The sequence below is a fragment of the Gymnoscopelus microlampas genome (genome assembly GCF_963454915.1).
Source record: "Gymnoscopelus microlampas genome assembly, chromosome: 22".
Lineage (NCBI taxonomy): Eukaryota > Metazoa > Chordata > Actinopteri > Myctophiformes > Myctophidae > Gymnoscopelus > Gymnoscopelus microlampas.
The window spans coordinates 42,422,269-42,441,160 of NC_139959.1; the positions used below are offsets into that span (position 1 = coordinate 42,422,269).

Genomic DNA, 18,892 nt, shown 5'->3' on the forward strand with positions numbered 1-18,892 from the left:
GTGTGTCCAATTTACCCTGAAATGTCACCAGTAAAGCCCGTATTTCTCCAAACATGTACAAATGGACAATTTAAAGTGCTTACTTGCTTGCCCCAAATGTTAACTAGGTGTCCGGAATATCTGTGCAATGTATTAGTCTATATTTTCCAATAAATAAGTGTTTTAATCTCGTCTGTTGCCGATTCTATCGGAAGTTCCCAATGGGTGGTAGTGACGGGGCGCACCCGGTGAAAGCCGGAATTACACTCAATGTAAAGAGGAAGTTAACGAGGGAGAAAAATGACGTTCGGCCACAGACGGGATTAAAATACTTCTTTATTGAAAAAAATTGACTAATACATTAGACAAAGAATTCGGACCACTAGTTAACATTTGGGGCAAGCGGGTAAGCGCCTTATATTTTGCATTTGTACATGTTTGGAGAAGTACGGGCTTTACTGGGGAAAGTCCAGTGCCCACTGAGGGGGTGTGGTCGATAAAATACATCTACGATAGTCTTGATCTAAAGCTACTAGATAGAGCCTACTCATTTCCCCCCCCAAAATCCTCATCATAAATTGTATTTATCTATCTATTTATTATGAATAGCAAAATATGAATGACATGAAAAGTATAGTATAACGAATACATTTTCTCCCAAGTGGGCGGGCGTTGCCTGTCATCATGTCAGGCAGGCAGAGAGACGCAGCCACGCCCACAGACTGGACGACAGCCTCTCTCTCTGCTGCTGGACGGTAGCTACTAGCCAAAGGAAGCTATTAGCCATGAGCTACAAGTTAGCTTGAGCTGAAGTATTATCCAGTTGTCTCTCAAATCTAACGTTGTGCCAAGAGGTGAGCTTTATGTCCTTTCAATCTTATCTCATATCAGCTACACGAAATGACGGCGTTGTTTTCGGTTTGTGTGTTTGGTTTATTAGCTGTTGTTGGTTTAATGCTAGCTTAGTTTGTTTTAGTTGGCCATTCTAGAACACCCAAGGATACGACAGTGACGTCATGAAGAAGAAGCTAAAGTGTGTGTAGGTTCGTGTCCCGTCTGTCTTCACTCGATCCTGACCATAATGGCCGTGACGTAGTCGTCGACAAAGTGTCGCGGTATTGTCCCACGTATTTTCAACGGGATAAAAACGTAATATTCGAGCGAAAGCAAAGGGTCATTTTTTTAAAGGCGTTTTGAGGTTCAGGCAGTGTTGCCAGGTTTTGCGAGAGAAACAAGCAACCATGACTATAAGCCCAAAAGGAACCTTTGGCTATTATATTGTGAGCTTGTAGATGTGCAGAATTTTCAGATGGGGGTCTGTGCACAAATATAATATTATTTTGTGGATCCTTGACCTGAAAAGATTTAAGAACCACTGGTTTAAATAGTACAAAAAAAAACAAAAAACACAGCAACTACACAATAAATCAAAATAAGCCCCAAAAAAATCTTATCATGTGCAAGCTTCAGGGGGGTTCAGGACGGGAGACACACACAGCCGTTAGATAACGCCTAGCCGTGACGTCATTGAGCCATCCTGGGTGTTGGTCGTCCTAGATGGGTAGATATCATCAGAGACACAGACACACTGGGTGAGTTGAGAAGCTGTACCAGACAAACAGCTGTTGCAATAGACCTCATTATTTAATAATAATTAGACTTCTAATAATAAGTCTAATTCACGGTGCTGTGGTTTTTAGATCTCTAACATCAGGGTGGTTGTTGTGCTGTTATAACCAGGCTAATGACTGTATTAGTATTAGTTGTCATGTCACCAGCTAAGTGGAGCTAAATGGCTATAGGAGGACAGGTCAGTGTGGATGGGATTAAGTTGACAAGGATGGTCGTTGTTTAGTGCATTCTTTACCTGTGTGTCTGGACCATCTGTCTTTAGATTACAGTGTGTTTCATTTAAAGCTATTGTTGTTGTGAGCTGGTTCAGCCTGAGTGTCTGTCTGGGTATCAGTTCCAATTCCCCATTTGGATGGTTTTAAGGCTATATTATAGCCTATATGACATTTATGTCTATAGTTCTGGGGGGTAGCAGCACTATAAAATCATATTCTAGCTGCACTGTTGTTGTTGTTGTTGTTGTTGTTGTTGTTTAGTGCATTCTTTGTCTGTCTGTCTGTCTGTCTGTCTGTCTGTCTGTCTGTCTTATATTGGGAGTGTGTGTTAAAGCTATAGCTAATGTTTGTGACTCTTCTAGTGTCTGCGTATATATAGGGATGGGACAATATTAAAATGACATGTCACGATTATCGTGGAAAAAAATAATTGCGATTAACGATATTATTGCGATAATCAAAATATGATTAAAACTTAAAATGCCACTTTTTGTTATTAACCACTTGAACCCCCAGCATCCCTATTCTGGGGCGAACGTTCACCAACAATAGCAGATCTACAAGCTCACAACGCGTCGCGTTGTGAAATTGTAGATCTGCTATTTTTGGAAGTTGTGCTGGATTTGCAGCTCAACACAACCTAATTCATCCTAGAGTATGATGAAGGACAATTTCACGATGAATTAAAATCTCTGCGATACCATTACTTTTAGCGTTTTTTTAATCACGATAATTATTAATAACGATTATCATCCCATTCTTACGTATATCAGCTCCAATTCAAATGGTTTCAACTAAAGTATATATATATATGAGATGATGATGACATGTTAACATTTATGCCTATAGTTCTGGGGGGCAGTGGTACTGTACTTAAATTTTGAGGTACTTTTACTTTACTGAAGTATTTCCTATTTTCAATACTTTTACTTCTACTCCACTACATCTCAGAGGCAAATATTGTACTTTTACTCCACTACAATTATTTGAAAACTTTAGTTACTAATTACATTTCAGATATCAATTATTACATTATAAAACATACATTAACCACTTCAGCCCTATTTTATACCTAGGCTATTTGAAAATAGCCGATCTACAACGCGTCGCGATGCGACACGTTGTGAGCTTGTAGATCTGCTATTTTCAAACAGTTTATAGTACTTTTGCTTTTGGACAGTTTATAGTACTTTTACTTTTACTTTTGGTACCAATACAGTACATTTTGATGCCAATACTTTTGTACTTTTACTCAAGTAAATGTTTAATTCTGGACTTTTACTTGTAACAGAGTCATTTTATATTGCAGTATTGATACTTTTACTTAATTAAATAATGTGAGTACTTTTTTCCACCACTGCTGGGGGGTATAGCGATATAAAATCCTATTCTAGCTGATCTTACTGGCTCTTGTCTTGTGGGATCTGCTATTGTCACATGATAACGCCTTATGCAAAATAAAGTGTCCCTTTTGAATAATCAGCTATTGGAAAACGTGACCCTGGCTGCCTTTGGCCTTACAGTTGGTGCTATGATGAACATGATATGGCTTTGTTTCGTTCACCTTACATTTTTGGATAACCTCAAACTCTTCAGGGGTTTTCTGTTAGCAGTAGGACAGTAGTATCAAAGCTTTTAAAACCATGCTAAAGACCCACCTTTTTCACTGTATAGCACAGTGGTTCTCAACCAGTGGTCCTTGAGGGGGTTCCAGGGGGTCCAATTAGTTAGTAGCAGATATAGTGCCGCGCTATGAACTATGAACTGTGTGTGTGTGTGTGTGTGTGTGTGTGTGTGTGTGTGTGTGTGTGTGTGTGTGTGTGTGTGTGTGTGTGTGTGTGTGTGTGTGTGTGTGTGTGTGTGTGTGTGTGTGTGTGTGTGTGTGAACTTCCCGCTGTCAGTGGTGGGAAAAGTACTGTAATTCTTTCCTTCGGTAAAAGTATCAATACTGCAATATAAAAGGTAAAAGGCCTGTGTTCAAAAAGTACAAAAGTATTGGTACCAAAATGTACTTGAAATACCAAAAGCAAAGGTATAAAAATGTTTGAAAATCTACAAGCTCACAACGCGTTGCGTAGTTTAGTTTGGATTTTGTGACTGACTGACAGTGTGACTGAGTTCTTGTTGTCTTCGTTGTCTTGTCCTATGTTTTTTGTCTTTTCTCTTCCTGCGGACAGGGGGGCGCACTACAAATCCTGATCCTATGAACCTATTATATATAATAACTCTGATCAGATTAAACACTTTTTAACTGATTCCAGTTTTTTTGGGCAGGACAAGTCTGTCTTTTTGGAACATGAACAACAGTTCTCTCCTAAAAGTCAGAAGCCACAGAACGAGAGTGAAAATAAATGACACCATGGAGTTATAAGCAACAACAACAGTGTAATCATTGTTGTGCGTTCCGTCCTCCCACATTCTGTCATGCCGTATTTGAGGTCCTCTTTGTAATCAGCTGCTCCGCCATGGGAGGAGGAGGGGTGTGGGACATGTCATTTGGGTCGTGTCTTAACCCATTAAGACCTGAGGCCGCGTCTAAAAAAATCTAACTCCTAAAAAAAAATCGGAAAAAAATATAAAAAATATTTTTCACGATTTTTCAAAAATAGCAGATCTACAAGCTCGTAGCGCGGCACTCGGTGCCGCGCTATGAGCTTGTATATCTGGTATTTATGAATAGCCAAAGACATCTAAAGTGACACAGATGCGTTCCAGGTATAAATGGGTTAAATGGGACAACATTTACTCAAAACTAGGGCGGTGTCACAATTATGACATTTTCCACAACGATTTATTGTCTCGCAAATAATCGTGATTAACTATTTTGATTGTGGTTTTTTGTCATTGAATACTTACAAATTTATGTTTGCCTTTTTAGGCTTCGTAATGGAAAATTGCACAGGGCAGATGTGACAAACAAGTTAAATATACAGAGAAATTCCTGTCATTTTCAATAATTTTATACCCTTCAAAAAATGTACAAACAATATTTGTGACAGGTTGTAAGCTTGTAGATCTGCTATTTCTTCTTTTTTATATTTGAAAATGTATGAACCACATGGAAATTGTTTTGACGATTATCTCAAATAATTGCGATTATATGGTTATGTAATAATTGTGACAGGCCTACTGAAAACACTAGTAATACTATTTTATCCTTTAGACTCCATTGGAAAATCCAGTGGAAAATAAGCACAGCAGCATGACACAACCTTAATGGTATGGAAATGTTGTTGTGGAAAATCACCTCAATGACCGTGCAGTCTGTGACATCACACTGACTGGGCAGCATGACTATGTTTTCAATCTGGCTAAAACCATTCTAATCCATTAAGACCAGGAAAGCATCTCTGTCATTCTAAGATTTCTTTGGCTATTCAAAAATGGCAGATATACAAGCTCATAGTGCCGCACTATGAGCTTGTAGATCTGCTATTTAAATTAAAAAAATTCAGACAGATGCATGGTCTTTAAATAATATCTATGTTTTTAAAGAACATTTGTAACTCAAATCTTTTGCTTCTAGGCGATTCTACTAATGTCTTAACAGTTTTCTGAAAAACTCACGTTTCTATATCAGTGGTTCTCAAACCTTTTCATGCCAAGGACCACCCAATATGTATTTGGCCACGGACCCCCATCTAAAAATATTGTGTACCAGGGACCCCCAGAAACAAAGATTTGAGTTAGAAATGTTCGCTTTAAAACATATGTATATTAAAAGATTTGCACAAATTTTCACGATTTAAAAAACATTGCAGATCTACAAGCCCGTATATAGCAGATATACAAGCTAGTAGATCTGCTATTTTTGAATAGCCAAAGTATACAATAATGGTTTAAGTCAGGGGTCTTCAATGTTTTCAGGCCAGGGACCCCCTAGCTGAGAGAGAGATGACGCAGGGACCCCCTCTATATAACTTTTTTTTAAATTAGGTCTGCTCTTTTTTTCCTCTACACCTATACCTCTTTGCCAAAAATAGCAGATCTACAAGCTCACAACGCCTCGCGCTGCGAGGCGTTGTGAGCTTGTAGATCTGCTATTTTTGGCTAAAGTTCTCCTCAGAAAAAGGGATGCTAGGGTTCAAGTGGTTAATGTCAAACATAAATCATATCACACAAAGTTTTGGCGGACCCCCTGTAGTAACTCTGAGGACCCCCTAGGGGTCCCGGATCCCCTGTTGAATACCCCTGGTTAGTGGTTACACAGATGCGTGCTTGGTTTTAACGTGTTAAGGCACTGTTGTCATCCAAGAATCCACCATAATATCCTGACTGATACAGGTTTTTGTTTATGTTCCTCCTGGCTGAGTGGAATGCAGCCATTCATTGTGTATTGTGTGATATCGAAACGTACTAACTTGCCACGGAACTGAAACGGGGGTTAATTTGATTACAATAGAGTGTGAGTTTGGCTTGGCACATAACATACAGTAGATTTAACAAACAAAAAAAACTAAAAAGACAAATACCAACTTGGCAGCCATTAGTCTGGTAATTTGCTTTGTCATCTGATTAGGATCAGTTTGGAACTGCTGTCAAGACGCAGTGGGAAGGAAAGATTAATGAATGAACTGCTTATATAAGGCTGCAGATTACAGGCCCAGTGCTATGGACTATGATCATTATCATCACAATGATTACAGTCATGCAGCGCACTTATAGAAATCCCTGCGTTTACCTTAATGCTGACACAGTTAGCTCTAGAGAGTGTTGCTAGTTGTGGGTGGTATTTAACCACTTTTGGGCATGTCATTATAGTCAGAAATAGATAAATATGAATACACTAAGGTCTCAGAGGCACTTGCCTGTCGGGCAAGTACAGGTCATGTTCTGCTTGCCCAAAGGTTGTGCCCACTTGCACGAAAAGTAAACCGTCCATTATGAAATGATGGGTAAAATTTGAATTCCGGTTCAATTTAACACTTTTTTTTTTTTTACTTTCTGGGGCTGTGCGATAAATGTCATACCTCAATTGTTATGCCATATACAGTACCTATATACAGCTATGAATATGGTTTCACACTTGTTATTTTATTCTTTTTAGTGTAAGTGTTGTAGCAACAGTGAAAACAGCACATTATAGATGAGATGTGTGCAAATCTTGAATATGTATATTTTTTAAAGCACTTGTAACTCAAATGTAACTCAAATCGTTGCTTCTGGGGGTCCCTGCAACAAAACATTTTGAGATGGGCGGGTCCGCGGCCAAATACGTATCTAAAAAATATATTTTTAAATCCTATTATTATTTTATTATTATGTTACATTCCATCCACAGACCAGAAGACAGAGTGCTCTGGCCACGTTCAGGTGTTTATACAGACGGTTGTGTTTATACAGACGGTTGTTGTCGATCTGCTATTTGTTAATACCTTTTCATTTCAATCCTGAAAAGTCACAGTTTGGGACATAATGATGTCTCCACCCAACAGAGACGATATATAGCATATACTGTAGATCATTGGTTCTCGAAGTGGGGTACGGGGACCCCCAGGGGTACTTGAGGCGGTTCCAGGGGGTCCCCAGCTAAATGATGGATAGGAACCAAATGGACCCTTATGGTTCTGTAACTCTGAGAGTGTACAAATGGAACCAAATGGACCCTTATGGTTCTGTAACTCTGAGAGTGTACAAATGGAACCAAATGGACCCTAACGGGTCCATTTGGTTCCATTTGTACACTCTCAGAGTTAAATTGACATAGATTTTATAATATAAATTTGGGTCCCTGAGGTATAAATGCCATTAAATGGGGGTCCGTAGCCCTAATGCATGTCAAACTAGGGGTCCTTGACGTTAAAATGGTTGAGAATCACTGCTAGAAAGCCGTATAAATCTTCTCTTATTGGGGTCCCTGGCTTATCTTTTTTGAAATGGGGGTCCGCGGGGTAATAAGTGTCAATTTGGGGGTCCTTGACATGAAAAAGTTTGAGAAACACTGCTGTAGATTGGCTATTTTTCAACTTTTTCGGCCACAACCGCTTTCTTTCTTTTTTTCTCCCAGGAGTCAAACTGAACCATCATCATCATTGCAGCAGGAATCTATACCATCGTACAGTCCTCTTCCTCCTCCTCCTCCTCCTCCTCCTCCTCCCTCCTCCTCCCGTCTCCTACTGGGAAACCTTCTCTTGTGATCACACTGTGAGCTCTGGGTGGACTTGAACCATGGCAGCCGCTAAGCCAAAGGGACAGAACTCCCTGGCCCTTCACAAAGTCATCATGGTGGGCAGCGGAGGCGTGGGCAAATCGGCCCTGACGCTCCAGTTCATGTACGACGAGGTAAAGAAGAGGCAGAGCTGCATCTGTGTGTAGATTTATAGAATATAGCGTGGCACAGAGTGCCGCGCTATGAGCTTGTAGATCTGCTATTTTTGAAAAAAAAAAAAGTGCAAATATTTGAATATATATATATATACTTTTTCTTACTCAAATCTTTGCTTCTGGGGGTCCTTGGAACAAAATATTTTGAGATGGGGGTCCACGGCCAAATACATATAATTTCGGGGGTCCTTGACATGAAGAAAGTTTGAGTTTTATAGCAACATAAGTTTTTTCAAAAAACTGTTAGGATTTAGAAGACATTTGTAGAATCCCCCCGAAGCAAAGATTTGAGTTAAAAATGTTGGCTTTAAGGAAAATATATTCAAAGATTTGCACACATTTCCACGTTAAAAACAAAAAAAGTAGCAGATCTACAAGCTCATAGCGCGGCACTCGGTGCCGCGCTATGAGCTTGTAGATCTGCTATTGTTGAATAGCAGATATTTTGGAATAGCCAAAGACATCTTAAAATGACACAGATGCGTTCCCGGTCTTAATAAAGGGTTAAATGAATGCTCAGGATTTGCTAACTTTGATCTTTTCCTCCCGGTCTCTAGTTCGTGGAGGACTACGAGCCGACCAAAGCGGACAGCTACAGGAAGAAAGTGGTGCTGGACGGCGAGGAGGTGCAGATAGACATCCTGGACACGGCCGGACAGGAGGACTACGCCGCCATCCGGGACAATTACTTCCGCAGCGGCGAGGGCTTCCTCTGTGTCTTCTCCATCACGGAGCTGGAGTCGTTCGCAGCAACGGTTGACTTCAGGTGCAAAAAAAAATAAAAAAAATCCCAAATAGTTTTCTTGATTACATTACATAACATTACAGTCATTTACAGTGGTTCTCAAACCTTTTCATGTCAAGGACCCCCAAATTGACCCTTATTAGCCCGCGGACCCCCATTGAAAAGATATGCCTCAGGGACCCCCATAAGAGAAGATTTTTATGTCTCTAGCAGTGATTCTCAACCATTTTAATTTCAAGGACCCCCATTTTGACATGCATTAGGCTACGGACCCCCATTTAATGACATTTTTATCTCTGGGACCCCAATTTATATCCTAAAATCAATGTTAATTTAGCTCTGAGAGTGTACAAATGGAACCAAAATGGACCCTTGTACACTCTCAGAGTTACAGACCCATAAGGGTCCATTTGGTTCATTACTAACCATCATTTAGCTGGGGACCCCCTGGAACTCCCTCAAGGACCCCTGGGGGTCCCCGGACCCCACTTTGAGAAACAAGGATTTAGCAGATGCTTTTATCTAAAGCGACTTACAATAAGTGCATTCAACATAGTTATGGAACGAAACTACTAATCACCAGAAGTTTTAAGTGCATTTCCTGCAAAAACAAGCAACCAAGAGTATACCTAGCGCTAAGGTAAAAGTGCAATATATCAGCTACCTATTTCCTTAAACAGATGAGACAAAATAGCAAAATCAAATGAGCACGAGCTATTACAAAAAGCGTATCGACTAAACAAGATCCAATAAAACAATACAACAATAAAAGAAGAGTTCGTACAACTAGTTAACAACAAGTAGGCCAGGCAGAGAGGAAGGGTAGTGTTTCCTGAAGAGGTGGGTTTTCAGCCTGCGGCGAAAGATGGGCAGTGACTCTGCTGTCCTGACTTCAGTGGGAAGTTCATTCCACCACTGTGGGGCCAGAACAGAAAAAAGTCGTGACCATGTTGATCGACCAGAAGGACCCTTGAGTGACGAGGCAATCAGTCGCCCCGAGGTGGCAGACTGAAGTGGTCGGGCAGGGGTGTAGGCATCGACCATAGCCCGGAGGTAGGAAGGAGCTGTTCCTTTCACTGCCCTATAGGCTAGCACCAGGGTTTTAAACTGGATCCGAGCCGCTACGGGGAGCCAGTGTAGAGAACGGAGAAGGATAGTTGTGTGGGAGAACTTGGGGCGGTTGAACACCAGACGAGCCGCAGCTTTCTGAACAAGCTCCAGAGGTCTGATGGCAGATGCCGGAGCACCAGCCAGGAGGGAGTTGCAGTAGTCCAGGCGGGAGATGACAAGAGCCTGGATTGATACCTGCATAATTACATATGTTAGAATCCCCGAGGCGCTCGGGTGGCGTAGTGGTAAAGTGTCTGCCCAGCACCGCGCATCCGGCTGTTGTCAAGCGTCTACACCATACATGGGCAACTGGCGGCCCGGGGGCCACATGCGGCCCCCACCTTCACTTAATGTGGCCAGCAGGTTAATATCAGAATACTGATATATTATTGATTTCAGCTGTTACGATTCCAAACATGCAAACATGACCCACTTTAATTACTTCAGTCTATATTAGTAGCTTAATGACTAGTATTACAATTATATTGTCTTTTTTTATGTCCAATTTAGTTGTATTTAAGTTCATAAAGTTAACATAAGTATAACTAAATGCATTTGAGATGAAATAAAAATGTTACTTTTCAGGATTCCAATTCAAAAATAGCAAAAGAAAATCTGGATTCCAATTCAAAAATAGCAGATCTACAAGCTGAAAACGTGTCGCTCAATGATATTGAGCTGTTATCTACTATACAATCTGGGAACCCAAATGTTCTTTCTTTGTTTTTGCCTCTTGGGGCAATATAGCAGACCTACAAGCTCATAGCGCGGCACTCTTGTGCCGCGCTATGAGCTTGTAGATCTGCTGTTTTTGAATAGCCAAAGAAATCTAAAAATTACAAAGATGAATGGGATATGACAGTCATTATTTACAGGTCATATTCATGTTCTGGCAGCAGGTGTATTGATGCGTCAGCCTTTGCCACTACAGCATGGAAAAAGCTGGGAACAGGATACTCTTATGTCTATAGAAAAGATGTGACCTTTTTGTCATTACATTTTCCAGAGATTCATTACACTGTTACAGTTGCATATGATTGAATTTGGCCGCCATAGTTCCTTTGTATCTTCTGAATGTTTTGTTATTTTTTTTTTGGCAGAATGATTACTTTTTTTAAAGCAGTGTTTCTCCTGGGGGGGGGGGGGGGTTCCAGGGGATCCCTAGCAAAATGTGTTAATACAGCATCACGATCATTTTAGCCACTGTCGTGGAATTCTGGATACAAATCTTGAAATGTTTTTTGAATATTTTGAACATGAATAATGTTTTCTTTTTATTTTATTAACATAAATCCCCTCTTCTGGGGGTCCCCGTGGGGGGGGGGGGGTCCACGGCCAAATACATATCAGTTTGGGGGTCCTTGACATGAAAAAGCTACTGGGTTAGAGCACTTAATGGTTAATATCTATGCGTAGCTGAGTGTGTTCTGATGACGCGGTGTTTTTACAGGGAGCAGATCCTACGAGTGAAGGAGGACGAGAACGTGCCCTTCCTCCTGGTCGGCAACAAGTCTGACCTGGAGGACCGGCGGCAGGTCAGCGCCGACGAGGCCAAGGCCCGCGCCGAGCAGTGGGGCGTGTGCTACGTGGAGACGTCCGCCAAAACACGTGCCAACGTCGACAAGGTATACGTCTGAACCGCAAACTTTGGACCGGGATTTAGACCGGCAGCGCCATCTGTATCATTTTACATTTCTTTGGGCTGTTCAAAAATAGCAGATCTACAAGGGCACTGAGTGCCGTGCTACGAGCTTGTAGATCTGCTATTTCTGATTATTTTTTTAAAATGTGTGTCAATCTTTCAATATATATATATATTTTTTTTTAAAGGGAACATTTTTAACTCAAATCTTTGCTTCTTGAGGTGCTGGAACAACGTATTTTGAGATGGGGGTCCGCGGCCAAATACATATCATTTTTGGGGTCCTTGACATGAAAAAAAGTTTGAGAACCGCTGATATTATAGCAAAAAGTTCTTTAAAAAAAACTGTTAGGATTTAGAAGACATTTGCAGAATCCCCCAGAAGCAAAGATTTGAGTTAAAATGTTTGCTATAAGAAAATGTATATATTCAAAGATTTGCACAAATGTTTACGATAAACAAAATAAAATTGTAGATCTACAAGCTTGAGTGCCGCGCTATGAGCTTGTATTTCTGCTATTTTTTTGAATAGCCAAAGAAGTCTAAAATGACACGGATGTTCCCGACCTTAACCCATTGAGGTCGGGATTGAAACGCATCTGTGTAACTTTAGATGTCTTTGGCTATTCAAAAATAGCAGATATACAAGCTCATAGCGCGGCACCGAGTGCCGCGCTATGAGCTTGTAGATCTGCTATTTTTGAAAAATCTTGTTTTTTTTTGTTTTGTTTTTTTTTCAAAAAAGTTGAAGTTGGCTTTCCTTATAATTTAACAAACAGAAATATCAGTTTTTTATCATTTCACACATGTTTTCACAGGTGTTTTTTGACCTGATGAGAGAGATCCGAGCGAGGAAAATGGAGGACAGCAAGGAGAAAAACGGAAAGAAGAAGAGCAAAAGCTTGGCCAAGAGAATTAGAGAGAGATGCTGTATTTTATAGTGGCAAAAGAATAAGAAGCAAGTGTGACTTGCCTCTTGTACATAATTACATTTCTCAGATTATTTTTTGCATTTAATTTGTGCCCGATAATCCCTGAACCCATTACTACTTGGCCCGGTGCCTCTCTCAGACGCCCCGGGCCGTGCGGGTCAGGAGGAGGAGTAGTAACGGTGTGGCACTCCCCCATACATCATTTATAACTCCGTTAAAAACACTCCGAATAATTAATGTACTTTATCTCTCTCTTCACTCTGACCACCTTACAGAGTACTGGCACATGGATGGTTGTTTTCATTTAATGCCTAAAACAGTCTTGAGATTTTAACAAACCGTTTTTTTGATATAGAAGTTTGGTGTGTGTTGTTATCTCTAAAACAGTGCAGGATTTAACCAATTAACACCGGAAACGCATTCCGTGAATTTTTTTAAGATTTATTCGGGCTATTCAAAAATAGCAGATCTACAAGCTTGTAGATTTGCTGTTTTTGAAAAGTCGTGAAAATGTGTGCAAATCTTTGAATATATATATATATATTTAAAGTGAACATTTGTAACTCAAATCTTTGCTTCTGGGAGGGTTCCCTGCAACAAATTATTTTACAAATGTTTTAAAAAATATATATGTTCAAAGATTTGCACACAATTCCACGATATTTCAAAAATAGCAGATCTACAAGCTCATAGCTCAAGCTCATAGCGCGGCACCGAGTGCCGTGCTATGAGCTTGTAGATCTGCTATTTGTTGAATAGCCCAAAGAAATCTTTAAAATGACACCGATGCGTTCCCGGTCTTAATGGTTTAAACCAGGGGTTTTCAACAGGGGGTCCGGGACCCCTAGGGGGTCCTCAGAGCTACTATAAGGGGTCCGCCAAATCTTTGTGTGATAGGATTTCGTTTTTTTACATTAACCACTTGAACCCTAGAATTCCTTCTCTGAGGGGAACATTAGCCGAAAATAGCAGATCTACAAGCTCTCAACGCCTCGCGCTGCGAGGCGTTGAGAGCTTGTAGATCGGCTATTTTTGGCAAAGAGGCTATAGGTGTAGAGGGACAAAAATAGCAGACTAAGTAAAATCTGTAATCTGAAACACAATGTTATATAATATAGAGTAGGGGGTCCCTGCTTCATCTCTCTCTCAGCTAGGGGGTCCTTGGCCTGAAAACTTTGAAGACCCCTGGTTTAAACTGATGGCAAACATGGAAAAAAAAGAGGGGTCAGAGTTAGCCAATGTTTAAACATGTTACTAGAACTTGGATTTAGAAAGGCCCAGAAATCCATTACGATTAACCTGCCTGCTTTTGGGTTGTGCTTGTATGCTAACGTTAAGACTCAGTAGTGTCAACAAAAACAACAAACTCTTTTTTGAGTGCCACCCAGAAAGCTTACATTGCACTGACGAATCTGACTTAAAGCTTTTTACCTCGACAAAATGAGACGCAGGTCTAATTTGAACCACATTTGAGTTTTGATGCCATTCCCGACTTCATCGTTTCAGACCTCAATTTTGTTGTGTATTTTTATAACGCTTTCATTTGTCTGTGGATTCAGAGTATTTTTTTTATTTTTCTCTCTCTCTCTCCCGCTGGGCTAAAACAAACCAGTTGTATAAGATGAGCGCACTAACGTTGTTTGTTTAAGATTTTTGTTTACTTTGAGACATGTTTTTTTTTTCCTCCTGCAATTGCACAAGTAGAGTTTACTTCTCTTTTACTCCTACGTAACGTAAGTATGCGTCACTTGAATTTTCTCATCCCTAACATTTCAGGTTGTTTTTCCTCTTTTAATCTCACTCGATTTAAAGAATTGAATTGCCTTTTTGTGGATCGACAAGTCCACGGTGCTCTGATGGAGGGAATGATCGCTCTGATGGGAGTGATGATTCCATAAACACTAAATCTTCTGCTGACATGAAGGAATCTCTTGAGTGGGGTAAAATAAATTGACCGCTGTCAACTATTAACAATTTATACCTATTTAAATGCCCTGGCTCTTGACATTTAAGTATAGCAAGCCCCCCCCCCCCCCCTTTCTAATAACTTAGTGTGAACGTGTCCAGGATGACCACAGGAGTGTGAGAACATGATTCGAGCCATGTCAGAAAGGTGGCGTGTGTGTCACCCCCCAAAAAAGGAAGAGTTTAGACAAGTGCCCACTGGTTATCTTAATTAACTCATTCAAACCGGGAACGCATCTGTGTCATTTTAAGATGTCTTTGGCTATTCAAAAACAAAATCCTAACAGTGTGTGTTGCTATATCAGTGGTGCTCCAACTTTAACATGTCAAGGACCCCCAAAATGATATGTATTTGGCCGCGGAGCCCCACCGCAAAATATGTTGTTCCAGGGACCCCCCAGAAGCACAGATCAGAGTTAAAAAATGTTCGCTTTAAAACAAGTATACATATTCAAATATTGGCAAGATTTTTCCAAAAATAGCAGATCTACAAGCTCATAGCGCGGCACTCTGCCATTTTTTAATAGCCAAATAAATCTTAAAATGACACAGATGCGTTCCCGGTCTTGAATGGATTAAAGTCAATGACAACTGGATACGATGAAGTGGAAATTAAACTTAACATGAAATTGACAAAACAAGAATACGATTAATGACATATGACCAAAGCACACCGCCACACAATTGTTATTATTTACCTTTACCTGAGCCACGCATTTCTTTGCAATTGTCATTTGTTATTTTATTTTTGCAATGTATTAAAAATAAATAGATATATTGATTTTTAAGGTCTAGCACAGCAACATCTTGAATGTGTTCACGGCACTCTATTCTCAACATTCTTTCACACTCGAGACTTTAAAAATGAATTATTTGAGTTGCAAATGAGTCGAGAAAGGTAATGTTTGTGAATTCAAGCGTTTGTTATTTTTATTTAGTGTCTCATTTGCAAATGAAAAAATATTTTGCATAGCCTATGACATTTAGTGTATTTTGGAGCGTGAACATCCCTTTTTAGACGTGGATTCTGCCCAGAGATTTTACGACGAGCCTAGACGAGCCACAATTACCAGGAACTTCCTTTAAAAAAGCCATGACTTATCTCAAATAACCCCCAAATTGCTACCCTGAATTATGGTGGTACGTTTCCCCAACATGGTTTGTATACCTTTGCGGTGGTCCCTGGTCAAACAAAGATGTTCTGTTTAATTATCCTCCCTCAGACCACTAGCTGGTTTGAAGTTACAATCGTTTGGCATTTCTGCCATTTTTTGTTTGGCTCAATAGCACACAGATGATGAGTGAGATGAGAAAGACCATCAGAGAGGTTATGTGACAATGGCCTTGAGCTAAACTTGAACCTACGATTTTTACACAAATACGTGGCTTAATGCCTTCTTGGCGGAGCTGAGGTGGTTTGGCGGTGGTTTGCCCTATTGAAAACAAAAGGCGATATTTAAAAACACTTGTTAATCCATCGAGACCGGGAACGCATCTCTGTCATTTTTAGATTTCTTTGGCTATTAAAAAAAAATAGCAGACATACAAGCTCATAGCGCGGCACCGAGTGCCGCGCTATGAGCTTGTAGATCTGCTATTTTTTTTGAAAAATCATAAATGTGTGCAAACCTTTTGAAACTGTACTTTTTAAAGCGAACATTTTTAACTCAAATCTTTGCTTTTGGGGATCCCTGGAACACAATATTTCACAATTTTTTCACTTTAAAACGTATATATTAAATGTGCACACGTTTTCACGATTAAAAAAAAAAAAGGCAGATCTGCAAGCTCATAGTGCGACACCGAGTGCCGCACTATGAGCTTGTATATCTGCTACTTTTGAATAGCCAAAGACATCTTAAAATGACACAGATGCGTTTGCGGTCTTAATGCATTAAATAACTCTTAAGGGCTAACCTTTTTCCTTTTTAGACCCTTACTGTGATTTAAACACCCCTCATAAAGTGACAGGTGTATATTATGTGAGATACAGTACAGTAGAAGAATCACTGGTTTCATCGTGTGTTGCCTATGTTTGTTTAGGCCATCCATTTATTAAAATAATATAACTGCTGCACAAAGAGAGGAGCTACAGAGCTTGTATTTACAATAATCGCCATAGTGTGTGTGCTTAACCTCTTTAACACTAACTACAACGCAGTGTCTGCAGTTTTTTACCCTCTTCATTCAGTCATTATACTTGTACATTTTAAAGGAGTAGTTCACCCCCCAAAAAAACACGTATTTTCTATCAATTACACACCAGATGAAGCCGTGAATTCATGGAGATTTATTTTTTGTTTTGGTTGCATTCTTGAGCCAATAAATTGATGACCTATATACGGCATACATGGGCAACTGGCGGCCCGGGGGCAACATGTGGCCCCCACCTTCACTTAATGCGGCCCGCAGGTTAATATCAGAATATTGATATATTATTGATTTTAGCTGTTACAATTCCAAACATGCAAACATGACGCGCTTTAATTACTTCAGTCTATATTAGTAGCTTAATAACTAAAGTATTAAAATGCTATTGTCTTTTTTATGTCCAATGTATTTGTGCTTAAGTTCATAAAGTTAACATAAGTATAACTAAATGCACTTGAAATTAAATAAAAATGTTATTTTTCAGGATTCCCATTCAAAAATAGCCAAAAATAAATCTATATTCCAATTCAAAAATAGCAGATCTACAAGCTCAACCGCGACACGTTTTGAGCTTGAAGATCTGCTATTTTTGCTACTTCTGTGTGACATAGAATGGCCCGACAGTATGTGCGATGTGGCCCTCTGGGGTGAGTGTGGAAATATAGTGGCCCCTCTCCATCATCAAAGTTGCATCACCCCTGACCTACGGAATCAACGGTATAGGAGTCTCCTGTTGACTGATCAAATGATTGGCTCAGGAATACGACGAAAACAAAATAATCTCCATAAATTCAAGGCTTCATGGGGCGTACAATTGATAGAATATATGTGTTTTTTTTGTGTGAACTACTCCTTTAAAGTTTATTTTCTTTCTTTTTTGTTATAACTTCATGTACAGGTGAATGGACTTGACAGGCAGCCCAATTCATTGCAATGGAATCAAATGGGTGATATAACTATAACTAAGTGGTCAGCAACATTTTGTGATGTTTGTGTGAGAACTATGAGCGTACTATTATTTTTGGTATATAAAAAAACCCTTGTTCTGCTTTTTATATAAATACCCTTGAACTAAACCTGAAACATCTGTCTTTGATTGGGTGGTTGTATGTATGTATGTACAGTATGCCATTAGTTAGTTTAATTTGTTTTGTCTGTTTAATTACTTTAAACATAACCACTAATGTAGCCTATATGTCTGTGACTGCAAGAAATGAAACGACTTTCAGTCATTATTTTGTGCGCTATTTGCAAATGATAAATAAAGTAAATATTACTTTTTACACACATCGAAATAATCCTCAATTTGAGAGTTGTTTATTGACTAAACCAGAGGTCTTCAACAGGGGGTCCCGGACCCAGTTACTACAGGGGGTCCCCCAAATCTTTGTGTGATATGATTTATTTATTTTTTACATTAACCACTTGAACCCAAGTATGCCTTTTCTGAGGTGAACTTTTGCCAAAAATAGCAGATCTACAAGCTCACAACGCCTTGCGTTGCGAGGCGTTGTGAGCTTGTAGATCGGCTATTTTTGGAGTTATAGGTGTGTAGGGAAAAAAAGAGCAGCATAAGTTTATCTGAAACACAATTTTATACAATATAGAGGGGGTCCCTGCTTCATCTCTATCTCAGCTAGGGGGTCCTTGGCCTGAAAACGTTGAAGACCCTGGACTAAACTGAATTGAACTGAATGAAGTTGACATGTATAGCCCTCTGTAGGCTTTGAGAATCCAATTGCAAATATTTGAGGTGGAGTGTCTTCCTTGGAGTGTGCAGTCGTGTAAAGTGACTACTGTAAGTACATTTACTCAAGTACTGTACTAGAGTAAAATTTTGAGGTATTTTTCTGGAGTATTTACAGTACTTTTATTTGTACTCCACTACATCTCAGAGGCAAATAGTATACTTTTACTCCACTACAATGATTTGAAAACTTTAGTTACTTTGTAGATTTGGATTATTATTACAAAACATGCATTAACCACTTCAGCCCTATATACATTTCGGCTATTTGAAAATAGCCGATCTACAAGCTCACAATGAGAGCTTGTAGATCGGCTATTTTCAAAAGATTTGTATACATTGTATACATTTGAAAACGTGTGATATGGGACATTCTGCATGAGGAGCACTTTCTACTTTTGGTACTTTTAAGTACATTTTGAAACCAATACCTTTTGTACTTTTACTCAA

The 18,892-nt window shown here is 39.7% G+C and overlaps 1 protein-coding gene across 2 annotated transcripts; it reads left to right on the plus strand.

Annotated features, from left to right (window-relative positions):
- The first annotated feature begins 709 nt into the window (after window positions 1-709).
- On the plus strand, window positions 710-13,534 carry ralaa (v-ral simian leukemia viral oncogene homolog Aa (ras related)). Of its 2 annotated transcripts, none has more exons than XM_084048494.1 (5): window positions 710-833; window positions 7,834-8,108; window positions 8,708-8,916; window positions 11,456-11,630; window positions 12,466-13,534. In XM_084048494.1, exons 2-5 carry the CDS (start codon window positions 7,995-7,997, stop codon window positions 12,586-12,588), a joined length of 621 nt encoding a protein of 206 aa, XP_083904620.1. In that variant the 5' UTR covers window positions 710-833; window positions 7,834-7,994; the 3' UTR covers window positions 12,589-13,534. The 2 variants fall into 2 exon arrangements, with proteins under 2 accessions (XP_083904620.1, XP_083904621.1); XM_084048495.1 differs by lacking the exon at window positions 710-833 and adding an exon at window positions 5,028-5,045.
- Window positions 13,535-18,892: the final 5,358 nt, after the last annotated feature.